Source organism: Hyla sarda, chromosome 4, assembly GCF_029499605.1.
Source record: "Hyla sarda isolate aHylSar1 chromosome 4, aHylSar1.hap1, whole genome shotgun sequence".
In the NCBI taxonomy this organism is placed as follows: Eukaryota; Metazoa; Chordata; class Amphibia; order Anura; family Hylidae; genus Hyla; species Hyla sarda.
Window position 1 is genome coordinate 119,167,656 of NC_079192.1, and position 26,494 is coordinate 119,194,149.

The following is a 26,494-nucleotide window of genomic DNA, read 5'->3' on the forward strand; positions in this document are numbered from 1 at the left end:
TTCTCTCCGTGCACTGCATGACTGGGATGCCGCAACGGAGATCACAGGGGTCCCCAGTAGTTGGACCCTTGCAGTCAGACATGTTATCCCCTATCCAGGGGATAACTTGTCTAGTTGTGAAGTACCCCTAAGGACTCGAGCATATTTTGTATCAAACTCGCAGCGTGCTTCCTGCTGTGAGTTTGAAAGGGACGGACTCTCCGCGGGCTGTCCGCCCCAGATTTTCAGCAGTGGAATCTCCGCTGTTAATATGTAAATTAAATGGTTTTACCTTTTCACAACTTACTGAATTGAACAACATAGAAAATTAGGCTTGGTTGCAGTTTAAACTCATATGTGCACAATTGAAACTGAGTGCCTGAAAATGAAAAGTGGCACACAGCCATGGGCATCTACGAGGTATAGGGGGAAGAGGAAGGGTTTTCCCAACTACCCCTTGAAAAAAAACATTTGTAAAAAAAAAAATTCTCACAAATGTATAGCAATACATCATGGACTGGATTTAGGCATGTATGCAGCATGTTACAGTGTGCCCCTGCCCTGCGGATGCCCATGCCCATTTTGGTGCATTTTTGGTGCAAATTTTCTATGTCCTTATTATAAAATCTTTAATAATTAAATATAATAATTAAATAATTTAATAATATTTATTGGCATATAACACAAATTTTTTAAGCTAAAAGTCTATCTGCATGTTATACGCCGATAAACTCTTTCTGGCCCCGCAGAAGCCACTGCGGTTCAATGATTTAAAGAGGCCCCCCGCCGCCTGCTTTCATATTTACCTGTCGGAATGCTCCAGCAGGCTCCAGCAGCTGCCTGCGCTGCCGCTGTGCAGCGCAAGTGTCGTCCTTAACGTGACATCACTCGTCAGCACGCAGCGACAGAGCAGAACGTCACCGTAGCCTGTAGGACAAATTTTGTTTACCCAAATATTCCATGGAAAAATGAGGGTTATAGGCCAATGCACTTTATACCCCAATAAATATGATATCTAAAATTTGCACAATTTCACCAATTCATTTTAGGTGCAACCTATGCCAAATTTGTGCCAAAAATAATGTTCTGCTTTCATTCATTTTCTGTTTTGTTCATACCTTGGATAAAGTTTTTATGCACAAAGCCACATCTCTTTTTGTGTATCTGTCAGTTTCATTGGGAAAATGCAATAATAATGGCAAAATCTTTTTCATGTATTATTCGGAAATTAAACTTAAAGTCAGTTTATCAGTTTGTTTTTAACAGTTTTCATGTGTGAAAACATTTTATAGTGAAAAAAGAATAGTGAAAATTGTGACTGCAAACTGCAGTTAGAAGACCATAGAAGGGTGCAGCCGAAAATTTAAAGTCATGCCTTTGTTAAATGGAGCAGGAGTAATTTCTTGCGGGTACTTCCCCATTATTTTCTTTCTTCTAGTACATCTCACAAAGAGGAAAGTCTTGTGCCACTTTCAAATGAAACAACATGCTTTGTTTAAGGCAAATCCTCTTCAATATTGTTGCTAAGCACCGAAAAGTCAGACAAGCCTAGAATGGTATATAAATATGCTGGCCAGTTCATCTAGGAAAGGAGAATAGAGAGACATTGTACAATTATTTACAAGGACATTTATTAAGTTGGCTATTATTTATAGCACAGTACCAGTGCAGTGGCGGCCTGGGAATTGTTGATTTTACTTTTCTTGTTTGGCACAGTAAAGTGAGGCAGCTGCAACGCTCACGACCCTAGCAACCAAATTCAGGGAATAGATGCCAACTAAGAATCTGCAGCGTGTTGCTTGGTGGTCGCTTTATAGAACCATTGTGAGCAGATTTACCTTTAGAAAATATGACTACATATTTATGGGATATATTAGGCAGCAGTCAGTTCGTAAAGTTGATGCATTTAAATGGGCATTATCATTAAAACTAATGTATGCTCTTGCACTCCTTATGGTAAATAAAAAAAAAAAATTCTATTGTACTTCGATAAACAAAGTGTGTTTTCTATGTTCTATTTGTGTTTAAAAAAGCTGCCACTAGGTGTCTCCCTACTTGTCCAGAGCACATTGCCCCCCCCCCCCCCCCCCCCATATCTTGCTCAGACTTTTGACTCCTGCTGGCCTGGCAGAAGTCTAAAATCAGGAAATGCAGTCTGAAGTGCTGAGGGGGGGGGGGGGGGCAGCCTTGGCCAATCATAGCTCATCTCACACTAAGCTGCTCTAGGCTGTGTGTAGCAGAGTGAGGGAGGAAGTTCTCCCCTGTATGGCTTCAGCTGATGTCATGCCTGCTGGGGAACACCCCTTCCCAGTCTGTGAATCTGACTGAGCAGAAAATACAAAGCAATATCAAGGTAGAAAACAAAAAAATAATAAAAAATAAAGGCAGGGGGTGGTTTATCATGATGGTGGCAGTGATCTGGGAGGATTTTAACATTTAACAAGATCATGAGAGGTACTCTTTAAAACAGGAATAATATAAAACGGACAAGCGTAAGGATCTGACAAAATGGCACTTTTGTGGTAAATGCCTACAAAAGAGGTAGTCCAAGGAACTACCAAGTGAACTACCAAGTCCAAGTGAACCAACAACAGGGCCATTGGTTGCCAATGTTAATTGATGCCTGTGCGATGTAAAGGCTAGAAGAGAAGAGTTGCTGTACCTTAAATTGCTAAAAAAAAGTTAATGGTGTATATGTTAAAGAGGTGTGAGAACAAACAGGGCATCACAGCCTGCCTGTATCTTGCTGAGCAACAGCAAAGGCAAGCGCAAGGAAGCAATGTGATGCTCTGGACAATAAGAGGCACCTTGGGTCCTGGCATTAAAGGGGTATTCCAGGAAAAAACTTTTTTTATATCAACTGGCTCCAGAAAGTTAAACAGATTTGTAAATAACTTTTATTAAAAAATCTTAATCCTTCCAGTACTTATCAGCTGCTGAAGTTGAATTGTTCTTTTCTGTCTGGCAATAGTGCTCTCTGCTGACATCTCTATCTGTCTCAGGAACTGTCCAAAGTAGGAGCAAATCCCCATAGGAAACAACTTCTGCTCTGGACAGTTCCCGAGACAAACAGAGGTGTCAGCAGAGAGCACTGTTGTCAGAAAGAAAAGAACAACTCAACTTCAGCAGCTGATAACTACCGGAAGGATTAATATCTTTTTTTAAATAGAAGTAATTTACAAATCTGTTTAACTTTCTGGAGCCAGTTGATATAAGATTTTTTTTTCCTGGAATTTCCCTTTAATGTAGCTGTAACTTTAAGACTTACCACGTACTTTCACATTGTTACAGAACAAGTAGACCCATTTATTACAGCAGTATTTCTTTATGGCAGTAGCAACAGTTTGAGGAACATTATAATCCAGGCACTCACCACAGGCATTGGCTTCAAGAAAATGCCTGTGGTGAGTGCCCTGTCTATTATTTCTTATGGATCATAGTGTTTGTGGCTCATATGCATAACAATGAGCACCACCTGGCTAAGTAAGCTGTCCAGAGGAGGAACGGGTTAATATGAGGGGGATTGGGGGAATTGAGCTGTGCCGAGGTTATTGCTAAATAGAAGAGTTTGAGGAACATGACAAGAAGTACAAAGCATTAACTTTGCCTTCATAATTACCATATATAAATCCAGCCAAACATCTAAGGGGACTATATGTATACTAAAGTTCCCAGCATTAGGATATATTCACACTACAGAATGTCCGATCAAGAATTCTGTTTGGAGATTCTGCTGCACTAATGTCATGTAAATAGGTCATCCACTGACCCTTTCACATTGTTAAATTTCAGTGGTGGAGAACTCCACAGCGCAAATTCACATGCCAAAAGATTGGCGCAATTACACAACAACTATATTGCAGTGCAATTCCCAGCACTTGCAAGTCCCAGCGCCAAATGATTTGGGTGGCGGCCACTCAGACAGAGTCTTCAACCCGGAATACCCTGTCGCTCAGTAGCAAAGCTAAATTTGTTACTTTAGAGCAAACAGGGCAACATAGAAACTGAATTATTTTTAGGTTTAACTATTTTTTTCTCCAGTCAATACTGTCTAGCACACGTGTCATTTGTTAGCTTTCTCACCAAGCTCAGATAGTTGACAGTGACACCTTAGATAGTTGATGCTCAAATTTAGATAGCAGCTATTCTTTCTAACTCTCCAAAAACTACAAGCACACTCATTTTTCTGGGGGAGCCAAGTCAGTCCACCTGGTCCAGGTTACAGTATTTAGAGGAATGGTGCAGTGATCTGATCCTTTGCCGCAGGCAAGAGAAACTCTTCCTACGTCTCTGAGTGGGTTTAGTAAAACAAGTAATCCTCTCTTTATTCTTCCTCCCCCTAGTTGCTTGTGGTGACCCTCCAGTGGTTGAGAATGCTTACACATTAGGAAGAAAGAGGGAGCGGTATGAAATCAGCTCCTTAGTCCGGTACCAGTGTAACCAAGGTCTCCTACAGCGCCATGTTCCTATAGTTCGATGCCTACCAAGTGGGCAATGGGAAGAGCCAAGAATACAGTGCATAGATCGTAAGTATCCCTCTGTGTCTGTGATACCGTTTTTTGGTGATTTCTTTGAGTAGGGGGGCTGTATTTGGGATTTTAATGCATTCACTCAAGCGGTATTGCTAAACACATCAACGTACATGAATTTCCACACAGTTAATTGTTGTTGTGAATAACTACTAATTCTCCTTTTGGCACAAGTCCTAATGATCCTGTGATTATTCCAGCTAATGGCAGGTTGTATCAAATGATGCCAGGCTCTGTTATTTATATACTGACTTTTCTTTCTTGCGTGTACAGAAATAAACACAATCTATTTCCTATATACTTACACCCTTATAATAGACAGCTTACAAAAACAGTCCATTCTATCTAAAACAATATTTGCGTCATCATAGTCTTAATTGAATATGGCATAGCTGGGTTTATAAATACTATGGTACAGTAGAGATAAGGAGCTGATAATATACAGACATTACTAGATTATTTTCTTCTGCCCATGAAGCTGGGAAACTGTGAATTTTAATAAGGTCTCCTACAACTTCTTAGAATACCACTTACCTAACATTCAAATTATCACAATGGGTAGTCTACTAGGTACCAAAACGTGATAATAAAAATGCTTTGCCCCTCCTAGGTTCCCTAGAATACAATTATAAAGTAAAGTAACAGCCAGAAATGGATGGATGTTGGATGTTTACAACTTTTGGAACAAACAGTGGAAGAGATGGAATATGTTCCACTACTGTTCAGCACATTAGACAGAGCTGGGGCATAGCTAAAGGCTCATTCCCTCTAGGCAACTTTTCTTTATGGTTTCTGGCCATGGTATGCCATAACTTACTGCATCTCTGCCAATGTTCCCTTTAAGCCTTTGTAGCTGGTGGGGATGGGGGGAAAGTTTTCAACCTGGGAACATTTCTGTCCAAGCCAGGAAATCGAGAAAAAGATCATATAATTATGAATATGAAGCATCCAGACAATTAGCTGTCACATGACCAGATATTGAGAGCCATATAGCATCCAGGCAAATAGTATAAAGAATTCAGGTCTAGAACAGATCTACGTCCCTTGTGGTCTAGAGCAATGAAAGCGTTAAAGATCCCCTGAAATCAGACATTTATCCCTTATCCTGTGGATTGGGGATACATTTTTCTAAACTGGACTTGTCTGTATGCCTGGTGGTTTACAACAGTAAAGGTATTAATGGCTAGGGGAGTAATAAGGGTTAAATATAATGCCTTGGAGTGTGGAGGAGTGAGCTGGTTAGTGTAAGTAAATCTGGAGGTCTGGGAATGTGAATACGTTAATTTAAGGATCCCTGGTGGTCTAGGGAAGTAAAGGGTTTTTTAAATAAGTTGAAGGGATACTGTTGCATACCTTCCAACCTCTACAGAGCATTGCACTGGCTATTTCATCTCTGCAGTGACCATAGAAATGAGGAATAAAAGGTCTATTCAGCTGTAACTGTATAAGTGTATGCAGAGCATGTAGTAGATACAGCACCAAAAAAGCCGGAGACTCAAATCTTGATGGAGTGTGACTTTATTTGCTCCCCAAAGTGCAACGTTTCGGCAAAAAAACTGCCTTTCTCAAGGAACTTTGGGGAGTGAATAAAGTCACACTCCATCAAGATTTGAGTCTCAGTCTTTTTTGGTGCTCTATCTTCTACAGGCTCTGTATGCTTTTCCAGGCTGTCACTCCTGGATGATCATTTGCACAAGCTGTGAAGTCCAGTGCTGTCTCTTCAACACATCTCCTGTATAACTGTATGGCTACAAAAAGATCAAGCAGAGTGATTCAGGAGTTTCTGCCTGATTAATAAAGGGAGAGACAGTGTTAGTGTTAGTGAGGAGATCGGGGCCTGTGGATCCCTCTGGCCTAACAGCCAGAATACCACTGCGACCACTGGGCCCCCTATAGCTATGCCGTTGCTACAGAGCAGAATCGTGCATTGGAGATCACACGTGCTATGAAGAAATAAAACATCTACTGTACTATCTCACACTGAGATTGATGTTGCCATATGTTGTGTATATAAAGTCCACTCAAAAGTGTGACAGTTATAGAGAAAATCCCATTAGTGATCCATAGGATGCCTTAAAGGGGTACTCCACTGCCCCAGCGTCTGGAACGTTTAGTTGTGATGTCCCGTCACGGCCCCTCAATGCAAGTCCATGGGAGGAGCCGTGACATCCATCACACCCTCTCCCATAGACTTGCATTAAGGGGGCGTGGTGTGACGTCACAAGGGGCATTGCCGCGATGTCACAACCCCCGCAGCCCGCACCCAGCTTTCAGAACTAAATGTTCTGGACTCTGGTGCAGTGCAGTACCCCTTTAAACCCTAGGCACTCCAGTGAGCACCACACCTCTTTATTGTTTAGCCAGACACAGCACTACAAATATACTGTTCTGAGCCTGGTGCAGCTATGTGTCTGTATAAGCAATAAAGTAAAACTGGAAAACTGCATCTCTTTCCCTCAGCTAATCTGCTATGGTGCTTTGAACCAGACCCCCCCCCCCCCCCCCCCACCCCCTCTGCATAAAATAGATATACGGTAGTTATATATTTATTTTTATTATATTTGATATTAAACATAAAGTTAACATGTACTTTCATAGCCTTCACCTCTTCATATTAAGTATAATAAGGTACAGTTCTGAATATAACTGACTTATGACCCTTTTTTCTGTTTTCTAATTCCCTGCAGCTTCCACTTACAGACATAAGAGAAGCCCCAGACGTCGATCGAAATCCACTAGCAATGTTGCACAGAATATGGCCCATTAAAAGAAAAAGAAAAGAAAAAAAATTTATTGTAAAGAACATTTATATTAACAATGTCAATTTCTTTTTGTTTTGTCATATAAGGAGTTTATATCGAAGAGAACCCAAGCTGTATATAAAAAAAAGCACCAAAGCAAATTAGGTTTCAGCATTGTTTCTAATAGTCAAAGGAGCGCCTTTGTCAGGGATCATGTTGTGCCTTTCTTAATGGAGGGTGGAAGAGTTGATTGGAAATAGGAAAGGCTATGTGAAGCCATAAAGACTATCTCCCCTCTGCCTTAACTAAATATAATGTGATAATAATGTAATATTTTTATTATTTAAACTCCAGGCTGGCCGAATTTCAGTAAAATATAATTATAGTAACAAAGCCATTCATTGCACATTAAGGACCTAAAATTAAAAAAAAAATTAAAAAAAATTGTGAAAAATTGCTGAATGTATCTCAAACATGAGAGGACAAAGGGGTGGGGTGGGTGAGAGATTGAGAAGAATGTCCACGTATGAGCTTGTACTATATGATGGCATCTAAACTACAAGCAGTAGACATATTTCATGTGTGCTACCATGAATAGTCCTCTCCCACTGCACCTATGAATATTAAAGGGGTATTCTGGCTTTATATATCTTGTCTCCTATCCAAAGGATAGGGGATAAGACGTATGATCGCAGGGGTCCCGCTGCGGGGGCCCCCACGCGATCTAGTTGAAGCCCCTGGCATTCTGTGCTGGGTGTTGCCTCCGAGATGGGGATGTGACGTCACGGGCCATGCCTCTGGTGATGTCACACCACGCCCCCTCCATTCATGTCTATGGGAGGGGGGGGTGAAGGCCGTCATGCCCCCTCCCATAGGCATGAATGGAGTGGGAGTGGCATGATGTCATGGCCATGACATCACATCCCCGTCTCGGATTCAGTGCCCGGCACAGAATTCCGGGGGCTGCACCGAGATTGTGGGGGTCACAAAGATGTGTAAAGCCAGAATACCCCTTTAAGGTCATGTTCAGAAAGCCTTTGATGGAGTACATGCCATAAATCTCTATGGACCCTCACATAGAGATCAGCTTGTTGCATTGATAAGACTTTACTTGGCTTTCTGCTGTAGACGATTGACTCACGCATGGCCCAACGCTGCTCTTCTACAAGGTCCTCACTTCTTATGTTTAAGTATGCTCTGAAATATTTGCACACATATTATATACTTATTCTGCACTTAAGTAACAATGCACTTAAGCAAAAAGAGTCGTCATTGCAGATCTGTTTATAACCAACTCTGCTTTAGGGTTTGTTTCTTTCCTTATCTAAAGGACAACTCATTTCCCTTGTGACCCATCCTTTATGTATCTTCATTCATAGCCGTCTTCTACAAAGTAATGCTTCTTATCTATGCTAGTGTTATGTTGGCAAGTTATGATGCTTTTTGGATAAAGCTTGGCATGCCCTGTAATGTGCAAATCACGTGTACCACTGGGACACCCTGTGGATTTGTTAAATGCTTGACAGAAGCGTGTCTGTGTCTTATCAATCATCCATAACCTTGAATGCAAGAAATTGTATCCATAATACGCCTTTTCCCATTTTGCTGAATGAAATCTGCAGTGGGGCCTACTATAGCTACAGCTCTATACTAGGAAAGGACTATTACTAGAACGTGGACAGGTTTTCTGCAAAATGGTAACACAATCCACCGTCACTCTGCTTCCCCTGCATTGCCAGCTGTGCCTGTGTCTCTTTGATAGAACCTCATGACTCCCCGTAGTAGGACTGAAACAGTTTGCTGTCTTTTCCCCATCTTTGCTCCGGGGACCGTGCAGTGCATGATGTTTCCGTGCACCTATTTATATTAAAAATAATGTAATGTTATTAAAAATACAATTGGAATACTAAGTTCTATTTTTTATTTAAATGGAGTTGCAATATTCTTCTGGAATTCTGGAGGAGCCTCTGTGTGTGATGTCAGGTACAACATTTTCTATTTTATTTTATTTTTTTTTTGTAAAAAGGAAAACAAATATTTTATAAAAACGTGCATAGAGAGAAGACAGAGTAAAGAATGTGTAACATCAGAAAACAAAAAATTGTGAAATGTGTATAATAAAAAAGCAAAACCTGTTGTATTTTATTTTACTGGATTTGCGGTGATATGTTTTGACCGGTGTGTGAATATGTTGTCAGCCAAAGGTGTGTGAATAGTGTGTGTATATTGATGAGTGGCTTCCAAAGATTGATACAAAGGCTTAGTGTTCTGGCCGTGCCCAAGTGGAAGTGTTCAGTCCGGTAATAGATGTCTATTTATGGCCGTCAGGGAAGCTAATTCCCAAAAATATTTGAATAACCTTATAAAGTCAAATAAAATATAGTCCTATAGTAAATATGTTTACAAAGTCCGGTAAAGCTATTTAAAAAAGAACTTTCGAATTGAATTTCCGAACTTAGTAATTAAATGGCTTAAAATTTTTTGTTATTTTTATCTGCCCTCTTGTGGCATAGGTATTTCCTTTATGGAAATCAAGTGCATTTGGACTCTCACTACAGTAAGACTTGGTGGGCATCTGCTACTGCTTTTAATTCAACACTGCTTAATTGTTAACCCATAGTACTGCAGACAAGTTCTTATGCTATATTTGTATTCAATGTGTTTATCTGACACATCTTCGTAAAAGTTTTTACAAACCTCATACACTGAAAGCCAATGGATTTATCATAGGACCATATAGCCATTATTACTACCAATGAGCATTGTCCAAAGAAGTCTTTGCACTGTACTTTGTACCATGTAACACCTATGAAATAAAGCACTGAGCCAATAAAACATAACGGGGATTTTCAATTTTGTCTTAGTTGATGAGAACAGTACCTGGCTTTATGAAGTTATACGCTGGATATAAAGTTATATATTGTTAGTTGCCCAGAAAAACAGGCACATGTCTGCGGATTTAAAATATTTATATGTTTAGGTCTTTTGTTTTCATATCTTAACACTTACTTTTGACTTCATAGTATTAGTACATAATCGATCGGTTGAGTAGTAGATGAGACATATTAGAGGCCAACTTAATAGAATGATTGTGACTGGGAAAAATTTTTTGTAGTCGCCACATGTATGTTAAGTCTAGAATACCTATGGATGGACATCAACAGAGTCTGATGGACCAAATCAACTTTAATGGTGTCCATCAGTTTTCTAGCATGGTGTCTTTCATTTTAATGGACGTTACTGGGCAAAAAAAATAAAAATACAATACTTGCTATATTATGTTGTCTGCCATTTTGAAGAGAATTTGCAATGTAGCCTCCAATGTGAACATAGTCTTAGAAAACTATTTGAAGAAATGTATAATAGGTAGTTTGGAAAATATTTGAAACATCTATAATGATTAGAACATGAGCCTGTACTGTTAAAAGATCCTATTAGCAACATTTCCTGTTCTGAAATGTATTTTATTGGTCTGCATGGATTCAAATTAATACACCCACACATACACAGAGAGAACATACACACTCTTTGCAGATGTTGGTGGGATTTGAACCAAGGACCCCAGTGCTGCAAGGCAACTGTACTAACCACTGAGCCACCGTGCTGCCTCCCCAGGCTCATGGGTAGACCCTAACCATAATGTGAAGAAAGTAACGTTCACCTCCAACAGATACAATTCCAATTTTTATTGTTTCCTAATTAAAACTTAAGAGTTTAATTTTATTGTTTCCTAATTAAACTCTATTCACATTCAAATATTCCCATATTCCCATCCTGGGGCCATCTCTTTCCCAGGTAAGTGACATGTACAAATCCAGCCGTAGACAGGATGTAAAATAAAATGACCAGGCCCCCCTTTTCCATTTTTTCATTGTTCAGTTATGGGGACTTTGTGCCCATTGAGAAGGTTTATAGTAAGCAGCATAGGTACTCTGACCGTTCTGCGAATATGCAACCATAAATACTGCAAGCTGTGATGTACTGTGTGTTCTGATCATTTCTATCATAGTCAGCATTTATTTTTTTATTTGTTCTACAGTACCTTTTCTGTGGTATAGGGCCAACTAGGTTAGTCTTCACTCTCCACACACAACAAATAGTCATGGCTGCCCCTTGGATGGGTCTAGTAGGGGTTTGGGTAGTCTGATCTAGCTCATGATCCTAGGTTAAGGTAGTGGCATACATGTTCCCCTCAGATAGATATTACAGACCCAATTCTTGCATATGGACTTTCTCCTCCTCCAGCAGTAGGTGCTGTAGTCAGCAACTGGTTCTAAGTCCGGCTTAGTCAGCTGTTTTAGTTATCTGCTTACAGTATACAGATATTTTCAGGATAACCACCTTCAGAAAAGCTCAGCACACAATCTATTACACACACTGGTGGTGCTCATTGCCAGTTGTAGCAGCATACATAATGCTGTCAAGGAGGCTAACCTTGTTCCCTCTAGTATTAAGTATTAGTCCTCTCATAAAGAATCTTATTGCAGATTATCCAGCTTCTGGGCCCTTATTGGCTTTAGCATCCATTGAGATGGCACAGAGCTATTGAGACATCATCTTTCCTTGGCATAGGCACCTCAGCACTCTCCATGGACCCGGCAATCTCCTAAACTGACTAGGCAAAGTGCCTCAGTGGATCTTTCTGGCATGTTTTCTCTGCAGCTGCCAGGAACTTAAACCAATAAAAAATTGCCAACATTAGCAGTGTTTTCACTAACATTAAAAAAAAGACCAGGTAGAGGCGGCACTGCTCAGACCAATGGCTCGTAGACCTTGTTCACACAAATTCCACAGTGAACGAGAACTCACAAAAAACATACAGTAAAGTATAAAATTGTAACACAGCACAACATGGTTTAACACATGATAACAGTTTAAAAAACACAATTGGGAAAGCAGGATACACCATCTAAATATACTCCACGTATAAATATTAATATGGTGCTGGTTCCCTGGTTGTCATTCCTTGGAGCACTTTTGCTACTGTAGGTACAAACTAGGAATATCACACAAGACCTACTTTTTTGGAGATGCTTTGACCCAGTTGTCTAGCCATCACAATAAGGCCCTTGTCAGAGTTACTCAGATACTAATGATTTCCCAAAATTAATCTTTTAAAGGAGCCTTGTCAGTTATTAATCTAAATCCCTGCTTATTCAGGGCTTAGGAGTCCAGTGGGTAGTCCTATTTAGTTCCAAGTAATGGAAGAAAAATCTTCCGATGAATTCGTGCAGTCAGCGGCGCTCTCCTCTCAGTAGGGACAGGCTAGTGAATAATAACCGGCAAGGAACGGACTTATAAAACAACAAACAGTTTATTTTACAAAGGCATGCGAACAACAAGAACCGGACGAAGAGGGGGTCCCGCCCCTCGAAACGCTTTCCTCGCATGCCTTTGTTGTTTTCTTTTCAATTGTTTTTTATTGGATTTTTCAAAGAAATAAACACGTAAACAATCAAACATTCACTGAAAATGATACGAATTGACAATATTCATTTGTTGTTTTATAAGTCCGTTCCTTGCCGGGTATTATTCACTAGCCCGTCCCTACTGAGAGGAGAGCGCTGCTGACTGCACAACTTCACCGGAAGATTTTTCTTCCATTACTTGGATCTATTTGACCATCCTCCACTAGTTGGACATGGGACCAGTGCAGGCTGCACTCCTCCATGTACCACTTACTGTGGGAACAAGCGAGCTGTGGTGTTGTGCTCATAGCGCAACAATTATAGGTAAGCACATTTAGACCTATTCCTCTTCCCCTTTAATAAGGATAATTGCGCTTAGATGCGTATCAGTCTGTCTGTTTTTGTGTTTTTCATATTACTGGTCCTATTTAGTAATTGACAGTTATTTCTGTATGCTCTTTTTTTTTACATAGATAGCTGTCATTTAGTGAATATGACCACACACTGGACTCCTAAGCCCAGAAGGAACAGAGGTTAATTAATAAACTAAAGGTTAGGGTAGGTTCATGAGCAAATAAAGACTATAAAATGCCCCAAAAATGCAGTTTTCAGCTCCTTAGGACTTCAATGGGGAATGGTCAAAAAATCATGAAAACAGAACTTAAAGGGGTACTCCGGTGGAATATTTTTAATTTTTTTTTATTTTTTTATAAATCAACTGGTGCCAGAAAATTTAATCGATTAGTAAATTACTTCTATTTAAAAATCTTAATCCTTCCAGTATTTATCAGCTGCTGTATACTACAGAGAAAGTTCTTTTATTTTTGAATTTATTTTCTGTCTGACCACAGTGCTCTCTGCTGACACCTCAGTCCATGTCAGGAACTGTCCAGAGCAGGAGAGGTTTGCTATGGGGAATTGCTCCTGCTCTGGACAGTTCCTGACATGGACAGAGGTGTCAGCAGAGAGCACTGTGGTCAGATAGAAAATAAATTCAGAAAGAAAAGAACTTCCTCCGTAGTATACAGCAGCTGATAAATACTGGAAGGATTAAGATTTTTAAATAGAAATAATTTACAATTTGTTTTAACTTTCTGGCACCAGTTGATTAAAACATTTTTTTTTTTACTCCTTTAAGGGTTCATTCACACCACGTTTTGTACATACGGGTGCCGGATCTGGCGGGGGGTGGGGCAAACTGGCCGGATCAGCCCGTGACTCCATTTACTTAAATTTTCCTGACCGGACCTAAAACTGTATTATACTACGGTTTTAGGTCCGGTCCAAAACCGCATACGGGTCAAAACTGAGCTGACCGGAGTCACCGTTTGACTCTGGTCGGATCATTAAAGTAAATGGAGTCACGGGCTGATCTGGCCGGGGTACGGGAATGCCTGGTTTGCCCCTCCCCCTAAGATCAGTGTGAAATAAAGAAGCAACATGTTAATTTTTTGTGGCGTCTCCACTTGGAGGCTCCAAAAACAGCTGTGAAAACCACACTGATCTTCAGGCTGTTCCAGGCAGTTTCACAACGTGAGGGAGTTTATGGTAGTATGATCTACTAAGACTGTACATGCCTCCGTAGATTTTACTAACTCACAGATAATTTGGCATAGGGGGGTCATGCCCCCTTCAGCTATAGTGCGCCTCCGGGCCACCCACGTGGCGAGCACGCCGTTGTCACAGCAAAAAGTCATAGGGTCAGTTTTGTAGTTTTGCAACATCTGGAAAGCCACAAATTGGGAAACAATGATTAAGGGTTAGGGGCACAGTGGCACAAATTATTGTAGAACAGAGGTATAGATCATAAGGGGCAGTGATTTTGATCTGGCACTGGCACAGTTCACTAGGATATGGTGGTACATTTTAGTTAGGGACAGTGGAACAGTGGCATCAATAAATTACTTAAGGGAGTGGCACAAATAAATACATTATTTACTTTAATATACTACATTCACTGGTTTGATCTCTGCTGTGCCCAGTTCTGCCTCTCTGGTCCTCCACTTTTTTTTTCTTTTTTAATTCCCTACACAGATGATGTGCCCTTATAGCCAGCTGCCAATCATTGGCTTCTAGGTCTTGTGCCATCTACTCCGGCAGCCAGTGATTTGCTGCAGGGTATACGGGCACGTCATCTCAGCATGAATGTAAACAAAGGAGGCGGGAAGGACTGGCAGAGCAGCATTGTATTTATTTATTTATAAAAAATTCAGACAACCCATTTAAGGTATCCTAGTGGCATAATAATTAAGATCAGAGGGCAAACATATGGCGGTTTGTGACAATAGTAGAAGATGATATAGAGGTTAAGGGTCCAAAGACATCTGGGCAGCAGACTCTGCATAGTTGTTACGCCGAGCGCTCCGGGTCCCCGTTCCTCCCCGGAGCGCTCGCCTCATCTTCGTTGTTGCAGCGCCCCGGTCAGATCCACTGACCGGGTGCGCTGCGGTCCCGCCTTCAGCCGGGATGCGATTCGCGATGCGGATAGCGCCCGCTCGCGATGCGCACCACGGCCCCCGTACCTGACTCGCTCTCCCTCGGTCCTGTCCCGGCGCGCGCGGCCCCGCTCCCTAGGGCGCGCGCGCGCCGGGTCTCTGCGATTTAAAGGGCCAGTGCACCAATGATGGTGCCTGGCCCAATCTTCCCAATTAGCTTAATTGGCTCCCACCTGTGCACTTCCCTATATCACCTCACTTCCCCTGCACTCCCTTGCCGGATCTTGTTGCACTTGTGCCTAGTGAAAGCGTTCCCTTGTCTGTTCCTAGTCCGTGTTCCTGACCTCCTGCCGTTGCCCCTGACTACGATCCTTGCCGCCTGCCCCCGACCTTCTGCTACGTCCGACCTTGCTTCTGCCAACTCCCTTGTACCGCGCCTATCTTCAGCATCTTCAGCAGCCAGAGAGGTAAGCCGTTGCTAGTGGATACGACCTGGTCACTACCGCCGCAGCAAGACCATCCCGCTTTGCGGCGGGCTCTGATGAAAACCTGTAGTGGCTTAGAACCGGTCCACTAGCGCGGTCCTCTCCATCCCTCTCTGGCACAGAGGATCCACTACCTGCCAGCCGGCATCGTGACAGTAGATCCGGCCATGGATCCCGCTGAAGTTCCTCTGTCAGTTGTCGCTGACCTAACCACGGTGGCCGCCCAGCAAGCCCGACAGATCGCCCTTCTAACCCGTCAGCTGTCGGAAATGTCCACCATTTCGCACCAACTTCAGTCGCAACTTCTCCAGCAATCTTCTCCTCCGCCAGCTCCTGCACCTCCTCCGCAGCGAGTGGCCACTCCTAGCCTCTGCCTGTCCTTGCCGGACAAATTTGATGGGGACTCTAAGTATTGCCGTGGCTTTCTTTCGCAATGTTCCCAGCACTTGGAGATGATGTCGGACCAGTTTCCTACTGAAAGGTCTAAGGTGGCTTTCGTGTTCTGCCTTCTGTCTGGAAAAGCCCTGTCATGGGCCGCACCGCTCTGGGACCGCAATGACCCCGTCACTGCCTCTGTACACTCCTTCTTCTCGGAAATTCGAAGTGTCTTTGAGGAACCTGCCCGAGCTTCTTCAGCCGAGATTGCCCTGCTGAACCTGGCCCAGGGTGTTTCTTCCGTTGGCGAGTACGCCATTCAGTTCCGTGCTCTTGCTTACGAGTTGTCCTGGAATAGTGAGGTTCTCTGCGCGACCTTTAAAAAAGGCCTATCCAGCAACATTAAAGATGTTCTGGCCGCACGAGAGACTCCTGCTGACCTACATGAACTCATTCATCTTGCCACTCGCATTGACATGCGTTCTTCCGGATGGCGTCTGGAGCTTCGCCTGGATATGGACTTTGTTCGCACGAAGCGTTTTTTCTCCCCGGCTCCTCTCTCCTCTGGTCCTCTGCAATCTGTTCCTGTGCTTCCCGCCGCGGAGGCTATGCAAGTTGACCGGTCTCGCTTGACACCTCAAGAGAGGACACGACGCCGCATGGAGAATCTTTGCCTGTACTATGCCGGTACCGAACACTTCCTGAAGGATTGTCCTATCCGTCCTCCCCGCCTGGAAAGACGTACGCTGACTCCGCACAAAGGTGACACAGTTCTTGATGTCAACTCTGCTTCTCCACGCCTTACTGTGCCTGTGCGGATATCAGCCTCTACCTTCTCCTTCTCTACTATGCTCTTCTTGGATTCCGGATCTGCAGGAAATTTTTTTTTGGCCCCTCTCATCAACAGGTTATACGTTCCTGTGACCAGTCTCGCCAGACCCCTCTACATCTATTGTTTTTACAATAAAAGATTGGACTGTCTCGTACGTTTCCACACAGAACCCCTCCTAATGTGCATCGGACCTCATCACGGAAAAATTGAGTTTTTTTTCCTCAGGTTCTTTGGCCCCAAGAAGAGGGGGAGACCCAAGGGGGGGGGTACTGTTACGCCGAGCGCTCCGGGTCCCCGTTCCTCCCCGGAGCGCTCGCCTCATCTTCGTTGTTGCAGCGCCCCGGTCAGATCCACTGACCGGGTGCGCTGCGGTCCCGCCTTCAGCCGGGATGCGATTCGCGATGCGGATAGCGCCCGCTCGCGATGCGCACCCCGGCCCCCGTACCTGACTCGCTCTCCCTCGGTCCTGTCCCGGCGCGCGCGGCCCCGCTCCCTAGGGCGCGCGCGCGCCGGGTCTCTGCGATTTAAAGGGCCAGTGCACCAATGATGGTGCCTGGCCCAATCTTCCCAATTAGCTTAATTGGCTCCCACCTGTGCACTTCCCTATATCACCTCACTTCCCCTGCACTCCCTTGCCGGATCTTGTTGCACTTGTGCCTAGTGAAAGCGTTCCCTTGTCTGTTCCTAGTCCGTGTTCCTGACCTCCTGCCGTTGCCCCTGACTACGATCCTTGCCGCCTGCCCCCGACCTTCTGCTACGTCCGACCTTGCTTCTGCCAACTCCCTTGTACCGCGCCTATCTTCAGCATCTTCAGCAGCCAGAGAGGTAAGCCGTTGCTAGTGGATACGACCTGGTCACTACCGCCGCAGCAAGACCATCCCGCTTTGCGGCGGGCTCTGATGAAAACCTGTAGTGGCTTAGAACCGGTCCACTAGCGCGGTCCTCTCCATCCCTCTCTGGCACAGAGGATCCACTACCTGCCAGCCGGCATCGTGACAATAGTTAAGATGTGACTAGAAGTCTTCTTGGTGTCCTGGGCCAGATGGATAAGAAAATGAAAAACATCACCTGTGAGTCCCTGGATGTAAATGTTTATTCTGCCTGTGACTGGGTCTGACAGCGCCATAGTCACACATGGTCCAAAGAAAGATAATGTTGGGCACAACTCCCATAATATTATTAACATTCTTTAGGTCATGCTGGGAGCTGAAGTTCCACACACTTTATACTTCAGTAGAGTGTTTTACCCGGACTGGATATTATGTATATGTGGTGAGCCACGGGGTGTGAGGTGAGGTGTAAGGGGCAAATGGTGTTGCCATGAGTAGATGGTATTAACCCCTTCATGTTCGTGATGCCAGGGCATGGTTTGCCTATATAACCACCCGAAGGTAGTACCGCTAGTCCTAGGTTAGGAAGGCAATAAAGAGTCCAAGGCCAGGTTAAGGGTAACAGTAGTTTTTACTGAGGCTAGACAGGTGTTACATGCTATACAGTTCAGCCAGTATCCCAGAGAGGTGGCCAGTGACACAGAGAGACCTCGCAGGCTTGCTGGGACTTGCAGTAGGTAGACTGACTATAATGCAGGCCACAGTGACTAGACAGTAGACTTGACTCACTTGATGACTGACTATTAGAAAACTTGAGCTTACTTGCAACTGACAGGTGGCTACAGACTTTAGGCTTGAGGCTTCCAATGGCTGGACACAGGCACTGGGACCTCAGCAGGAAATGAAGTGTGATCAAAAAGAGAGATTGCAGCTCCTCCCTTCATTATAAAGGGGGGCTGTGCAAGGAGCCCATAGGTTACTAGCGAGGTTACCTGATCACTGGGGTTCTCTGGGAAACAATACAATCATATGACTTAAACATGTGACAAACATCATGTGACTAACAATCATGTGACCAACGTCAAGGGCCCTTTACACCTAATATACAATCTAATCACATTATGGGGAACACTGCAGGAGAGCCCTGAGGACGTACAGGGACTCAACCTGACAGGACTGTAGGAGCATATCCCGTACTGGGACACCACATATATTTGGTTATCAGGGTAGTAAACATTTTCCCCTACATGCTATACTGTTTGCATCCAGTACACTATGTAGGGATTGCGCTATGTGCCCCTGTGTATATTAATGTCTACTTGATACTGTTCTGTATTGCCAGACAGTGCCCAGGTCACTGGCTACAAAGGCTTAGAGACAATAACATGATGTAGCTGAAAGTTACGGACAGGTCATACCCATAGCTGTAAATAGAAGATGTCCCAAGCTCAATGTCTGCACCAGGGCCCATGAGCTATACCCCTGCATCCAGAGATATACTTTACTAGGTGAATGACTGTAAAGAAGAATTTGGTGAAATTTGGCATAATTCCAACAGAAGAAAAATCAATGTATACCCCCTTAAAAAATCAGAGGTTGCATGGAGATGTTATATGGTCATGTGCACTAGCATGAAAGCATAAGTTTTTTTCAAGAATGAAACAATCCTGATTTAAAGGTGGGGGGGGGGGAGGGGGAGAAAGAAAAAGAAGAAAGAAAAGAAAAAAAATTAATAAACAGAGAAATGTTCATTTTTTTGAGTGGTGAATTAAACTGAGCAAAATTACGCAAATAATGTCACCTTGAAAATACACAGCACTATTGAAGGTAATGTTATGGGCATTATTAACCTAAATTGGTCTATGCAAATTATTTTTTTCATTGAATATTCTGTCATTAACAAAGACTCCATTTGGGGTATTTAGGACATAACATTGTTTGTATCAGCAGGTCACTTAAGTAAAATTCTGGGTTAGAAACAATTCAAAAGAGAACAAGAAAAAACAAAACAAAAATAACAACCTTTTTGTGAAGTGCCGTGATTTCCTTGTTACATTTGGAATATGCTACATTCTTAATAATTATATGCCTATTGCTAGTACTAGACCTCAATCAAATGTAATTATGGAACACCCTATTTTGGCAATCTATTGATTTAGAAGAAGCAAGCACGGGCAGTCATTTTCTGAGCGTCTAATAAATAGATTATAAAGTATAAAGCGATTAAGGAGGAAATCACTTTATCATTGCCTGCGCTTGTTGTGCTTCCGTTGTTATGAGCGGCCAAATGTGTCCCCCCTCTATATGGACTTCGCTTTCAAATTTACACAGTTTTTGATGCTCTACTGTTTGGAATCAAATTGAGGCTAATTAATTATATGTAAAAGGGCTGCTCATAGGAAACGACAAACAAGAAAGTCACATTTAATCAGATTAGTTGCTATAGTAACAAACACTTTTTAGTTGTACTATATATTTATAAAAAGAACAATAATATTTAATATTATTGCTTTCTATTTACTGCAAGGTTAAAGTAACTGACAGCATAGGTGGAGTTTTAAATACATTTGTATTGATTTGTGAGCAATTCAAGCAACCAGCAAGAAATTCCAGATTCTATTTGTAAATTCCGTCGTCTTCACATGATGAATACAGTGGTCCCTGGTTGAACTTGATGGACATATGTTTTTTTCAACCGTACTAACTATGTAACTATGTCCCTCAACATACAGTGGTAATACGTTCCAAATCGACCATCGTTTGTTGAAACCATCGTGTGTTGAGGGATCCGTGCAATGTAAAGTATAGGACAGTGGTCTACAACCTGCGGACCACCAGATGTTGCAAAACTACAACACCCAGCATTGCCCGGACAGCCGTTGGCTGTCCGGGCATGCTGGGAGTTGTAGTTTTTCAACATCTGGAGGTCCGCAGGTTGAAGATCACTTGCATAGGAAGTTGTACTCACGTGTCCCCGCCGCTCCTGACCGTCACCACTTGTCACTGCTGCCCTGGATGTCACCTTGCATCGCTGTTGCCGCGTCCCCGTGGTGTCCCCGACGCTCCGGCAAGGCCTCAGCTTCCTCGACATCCTCTCTCTCTGTCGCCGCCATCACCACATCGCTACGCACACCGCTCCTATTGGATGACGGGACGACGTGATGACGACGATGCAGGGGATCCCGAAGAGGACGCGCCGGAGCCCCGAGGACAGGTAAATGATCGTCAGCGGACCACACGGGGCACCGTAAACGGCTATCCGGTGGAAGCTGAAGCAGTCTGCGCTGCCGGATAGCCGATTATGCGATGGCCCCGACATACAAAAGCATCGTATGTTGATGCTTCCTTCAACATACGATGGCCTCTGATAGGCCATCGTATGTTGAAATTATCGTATGTCGGGGCCATCGTAGGTCAGGGGGTCACTGTAGACAGTTAATAAAATAAGGAAGAAGAACCTGTGATGGTGGTGCAGATCAAGGAGGGGTGTGAGCAGAAAAGAAGTTATTGCAGGAGGTTGAGAGGATAAGGTACAGGAGTTAACTGGTATGATATAACCTTGACAAACTGTACAGATGCACAACAGAGGTGCACACTATAGATCGCCGAATCTCAATCTGTGAGGCACATACCTTACGCTAGGTGTTCCAGTCTCTGGTTTAGTAACATAATTGCGTCCTTATGGAAATCTAACCCTGGTATCAGGAGGAAAAGAAAATAAGTATGACCAGTGATGAGGCTCAGACCATGTTCTGGCTAATAAAGCCCCAGTGGACTAGTAGTGCCCATTGGCAAGGTTCAGAATTCAACCTGCAGTCTACAAGTTGATCACAGGGGATGCCCTGTCGAAGTGATAATCTTACAGAACAGGGTTCAAGTCTTTAGACAATTCAGACTTTGTATAAACCACTTGCTGCACCTTTTAGAGATGCCAAAAAATCTTAATTATTTTTCTTCATTTTGAATTCTATAGATAAAAATTCAAACTACATTATCACTGAATTTGAAACACTAAAACTGAGGGTTAAAATAAAGCACTCGGAGAGAAATGTCGGATTGCTGCTGTTATGTGCCGTTATGTGTTAGGAAGATAGGGATATAATTACAGGTGTGCTCTGATTAGACACTGGTCTGGCCACTAGAGGGCATAAAGATGCTTCCCCCACTGCCTTATAAGTAGTCTCTCAAAGACTACTTTGGTGAGAGATCATTGACTACCAGACATACCTCTACGATACACTGGAAGACATTTTGCCCAGTGGACAGACAATAAGAGGGGGGGCATTATTAGGCTTAGAAAAGCTGGATGGTCATTTCCACAAATTGACTGCCATCTAGGATGTTCTTACCAAGCTGTTAGGAGGTGTTGGAAGCAGTGAGTACATGGTGAAAACACTTTGGATGGTCCAGACAGATCACCAGTAGTGTTGCTCGCGAATATTCGCAATGCAAATTTTATTTGCGAATATCGCATATTCGCGAATTCGCGAATATTCGCGAATATAGCACTATATATTCGTAATTACGAATATAGTTTTTTTTAAATTTTAAATTTTTATTTATTTTTTTTAATTATTTTTTTTTTTCCACTGTACACATCACAGTGATCATCCCTCTCTGCATCCAGCTTGTGTGGTGTAAAGAAGACTCTAATACTACTGTGCAAATTTTCGCATATGCAAATTTTTGCTTATGCTAATTTTGTATATGTTAATTTTCGCATATGTTAATTTTTGCATTTGCAATTTTTTCGCTTATGCGAAAATAAAACGCGAATATTGCGAATATTCGCGAATATATGACGAATATTCGTCCATATATTCGCGAATATTCGCGAATTCGAATATGACCTATGCCGCTCAACACTAATCACCAGTAGAGAAGATTACTTGAGCCACCAACATGCACTAGCAGCTTCCACAGTTTCCTTGTCCACCATCCAAACACAAGGTGGCACCCTTATTACATATCCCTGTCCCTGCTTGGACCATTTCTAGGCTCTTAGTAGAAGGAAAGATGGTGTCATGGCACCCAGTATGTGACCTACCATTGACAGCCACTGTTACCTTTGTTTACAATGGTGTTAAGAACCAGAAACCTGGACTGCTATGGACTGGAATCATATTGGGGAGATTTATCAAGTCTTTGGTATGTTTTCTTCAAGGTTTTTTTCTGCTCTCTGTTTATGAAAACACAGAGTTAATACATTTTTCACACGTATGGCAAAGTGAGGGAAATCACCACTGAAGTTCATTTTTTAAGACAGCTCTGAGCTGGTATAGGTTTAAGGTATGTTTTTGCTTGTGTGATTTTTTTTTTTTTGCGAAAGTCTCCCGTTGATAAATTTGTGGTGATTGGAAGTTTTGACATCTCATAGCTGACACAAAAGTTGCAAGAAAAAAAAAAAAACAGGCACACATGCGACATTATGTACGACAAATGCATGGGGGGGAAAAAGCCATAAATGCAATTATAAATCTCTGTCATTGTCTTTAGTGACAAATCCAGGTCCTGGTTTGGATCAGACAATGTTTGTGTCCAAGTATAGAGGCCTTGTGGTGAGCACTTCAACCCTGCCTTTGCTGTGGAGCGACACACTGCCTCAACTGCTGGTGTAATGATCTAGGGAGCAATCACTTCCGACAGTAGGTCACCCCTGGAAGTCATACAAGGGACAGTAACAGCTCAATGGCATGTGGAGCCTATAAACCTCCATTTCAAACCAAATCTCATCTTGTATCCAGGCAAGAGGTGGCCCAACAGGGTACTAGAGCCTCCATTTAATTGTGCAGCTTTGCCATATATATATATATATATATATATATATATATATATATATATATACATATATATATATATATATATATATATATATATATATATATACCGTATATATATATATATATATATATATATAGTTTTATTTGATTCCATCAACTCTTTCTTGGTTATTTGTTTTTATTTCTAAACCACTGAATAGCTGAGTAGCTAAACATAAACTAAATCCAAACCAAGTATCAAGGAAAGTACAAGGACAGATCACGCTTAGTAGAAGGGGTAATAGCTAAAGACCTGTCATTATAGTTAATCTCCTAATATTTTCCTTTGGAAGCACCTGAGATCAATTCCCTGGTATTGGCCAAAACTAGACAGTAAAGATCATGTAGCTTATGTGTTATCGGGGAGTTTTATCAAAACCTGTGTGGAGGAAGAGTGGGGCAGTTGCCCATAGCAACCTATCAGATCACTTCTTTTATTTTTCAGAGGCCTTTAACCCCTTAAGGACCAAGTGTTTTTCTGTTTTTGCATTTTTGTTTTTTCCTCCTTACCTATTAAAAATCCTAACCCTTTCAATTTTGCACCTAAAAATCCATATGAGGGCTTATTTTTTGCGCCACCAATTCTACTTTGTAATGAACCAGAAGAAGCGTCATAGACAAGAAACGGTGCTGTCCTTCCAGTATACTCCGGCTGCATAGCTGCTAGCTGCTCTCCCTCCCTGTTCACCCGGGTGTGATCATCTTTGTTATGGACATTGCTATTTGCTTGAATAAAGTCCGGATTTTAAAAGGATTACTGTGGTGAGTGCAGACATTTCTTCTTTACTTTTGGAATTTTGGAATTGTCTCTTTTCCTGTATTTTTCTGGCACCCCACAAAACCATATTCACACCGGGTCAATTCCACTGCTTGGTTTATTCTCTCAGCTGCAAGCATTAGGTGTTGCAGTGCCCATCCCATCTACGTCTTACTACTACTTTGTAATGACATCAGTTATTTTACCCAAAAACGGAAACGGAAAAAAAAAATCATTGTGCGACAAAATTTAAGAAAAAAACGAAATTTTATAAATTTTGGGGGCTTCCGTTTCTACGCTGTACATTTTTCGGTAAAAACAAAACTTTATCTTTATTCTGTAGGTTCATACGATTAAGATGATATCCTACTTATATACGATTTTGTCGTACTTTTGGAAAAAATCATAACTACATGTAAAATTAAAGGGGTATTCCAGGCAAAAACATCTTATCCCCTATCGAAAGGATAGGGGATAAGATGTCTGATCGCGGGGGGCCCGCCGCTGGGACCCCCCGTGATCAGACATCTTATTCCCTATACTTTCACAAGGGGATAAGATGTTTTTGCCCGGAATACCCCTTTAATACTTTAAAATTGTCCTCTTCTGACCCCTATAACTTTTAAAAAATTTTGCGTACAGGGTGGTATGTGGGCTAATTTTTTGCACCGTGATCTGAAGTTTTAATCGGTACCATTTTTGTTTTGATCGGACTTTTGATTGCTTTTTATTCCTTTTTTTATGGTATGAAAAGTGACAAAAAATACACAATTTTGGATAGTTTTTTTTGTTTTTGCGTGTACGCCATGGACTGTGCAGTTTAATTTACCATATATTTTTATAGTTTGGACATTTACACACGTGGCGATACCATATATGTTTATTTTTATTATGATTACATATTTTCTATATGGAATTTGGGAAAAGGGGGGTGATTTTAACTTTTAATAAGGAATGGGTTAATGTGTGTGATTTTAAACTTTTTTTAAACTTGTATTTTTTTTTAAACTTTTAGTTCCCTTAGGGGACTTTTAGGAGGAATAATTTGATTCCTCATACAGATCAATGGGGTTACATACAATCCCATTGATCTGTGTGCTCTGCGCTCGATTGGTAAATTATCAATCTGAGCACACGAGCTGCCGCAGCAGTGGATCGCAACACCCCCACCCCCCCGCCACTGGACCACCGGAGATGGGGTGCAGGCACCTTTGGACGCCACTGTCAACTTTGACAGCGGCAATCTAAAGGGTTAATAGCCGTCCGCGGCAATCGCCACATATCAGCTATTATCACCGGCCCCCAGCTACAGGAATCCGCTGCGGGCCTGGCCGGTATGACGCGGGCTCGAGTCGGGAGCACACTTCATACCCCGTTAACGGCCCTTGGACAAACATAGACGTCCATGGTCGTTATCTGATTAAAATGAAAGAAGCAATTTGATTGGTTGCTTTGGGCAACTGCCCCACTCTTCCTCTTCTCAGGTTTTAATCTCCCTCACTATTAACGATGCAGGATGTATATTTACATTGCAGTGACCTCGCATCATATTGGATCGGTCCCAGCGGCCATCGACCACGGTGATGCCTGGTATTAACCCTTCAGACGCGGCGATCAAAGTTGACCACTGCATATGAAGTGAAACCGAAACCATCCCGGCAGCTTAGTCGGGCAGTGAAACCGCGGCGTCCCGAACAGCTTACAGGACACCAGAAGGATCCCTACCTGTCTTCTGCATGTCCGATTGCCGAATGACTGCTCCGTGTCTGAGATCCAGGCAGGAACAGTCTAGCAGCGAAAACACTGATCAGTGCCATGTTAATGCATGACAGTGATCAGTGTAGGAAATCAGTGTGTGCAATGTTATAGCCGCCTATGGAGGCAATAACATTGCAAAAAAAAAGTGAAAAAAGTGTTAATAAATGTGATTTAACCCCTTCTCTAATAAAAGTCAGAATCACACCCCTTTACCCATAAAAAAATGTAAAACAATGTAAATAAAAATAAATATAACATATGTGGTATTGCCACGTACGTAAATTTCCAAACTATAAAAATATATCATTAATTAAACGGCATGGTCAATGGCATACATGTAAAAAAAAATCCAAAGTCCAAAATAGCGTATTTTGGTCACTTTTTATACCATTAAAAAATGTAAAAAAAAGCGATCAAAAAGTCTGATCAAAACAAAATGGTACCGATAAAAACTTCAGACCACGGTGCCAAAAAAGGGCCCTCATACATTCCCATATGCGGAAAAATAAAAAAGTTATAGGGGTCAAAAGAGGACATTTTTAAACG

At 42.4% G+C, this 26,494-nt stretch overlaps 1 protein-coding gene across 2 annotated transcripts in view; it reads left to right on the forward strand.

Annotated features, from left to right (window-relative positions):
- Positions 1–9,966, forward strand: part of ACAN (aggrecan) — a 108,880-nt gene extending 98,914 nt beyond the window's left edge. For both annotated transcript variants that reach the window (XM_056571913.1, XM_056571915.1), the window contains 2 exons: positions 4,323–4,505; positions 7,196–9,966. In XM_056571913.1, the coding sequence (XP_056427888.1) occupies positions 4,323–4,505; positions 7,196–7,275 (263 nt within the window). In that variant the 3' untranslated portion in view covers positions 7,276–9,966. The remainder of the gene's footprint in view (positions 1–4,322; positions 4,506–7,195) is intronic.
- Positions 9,967–26,494: the final 16,528 nt, after the last annotated feature.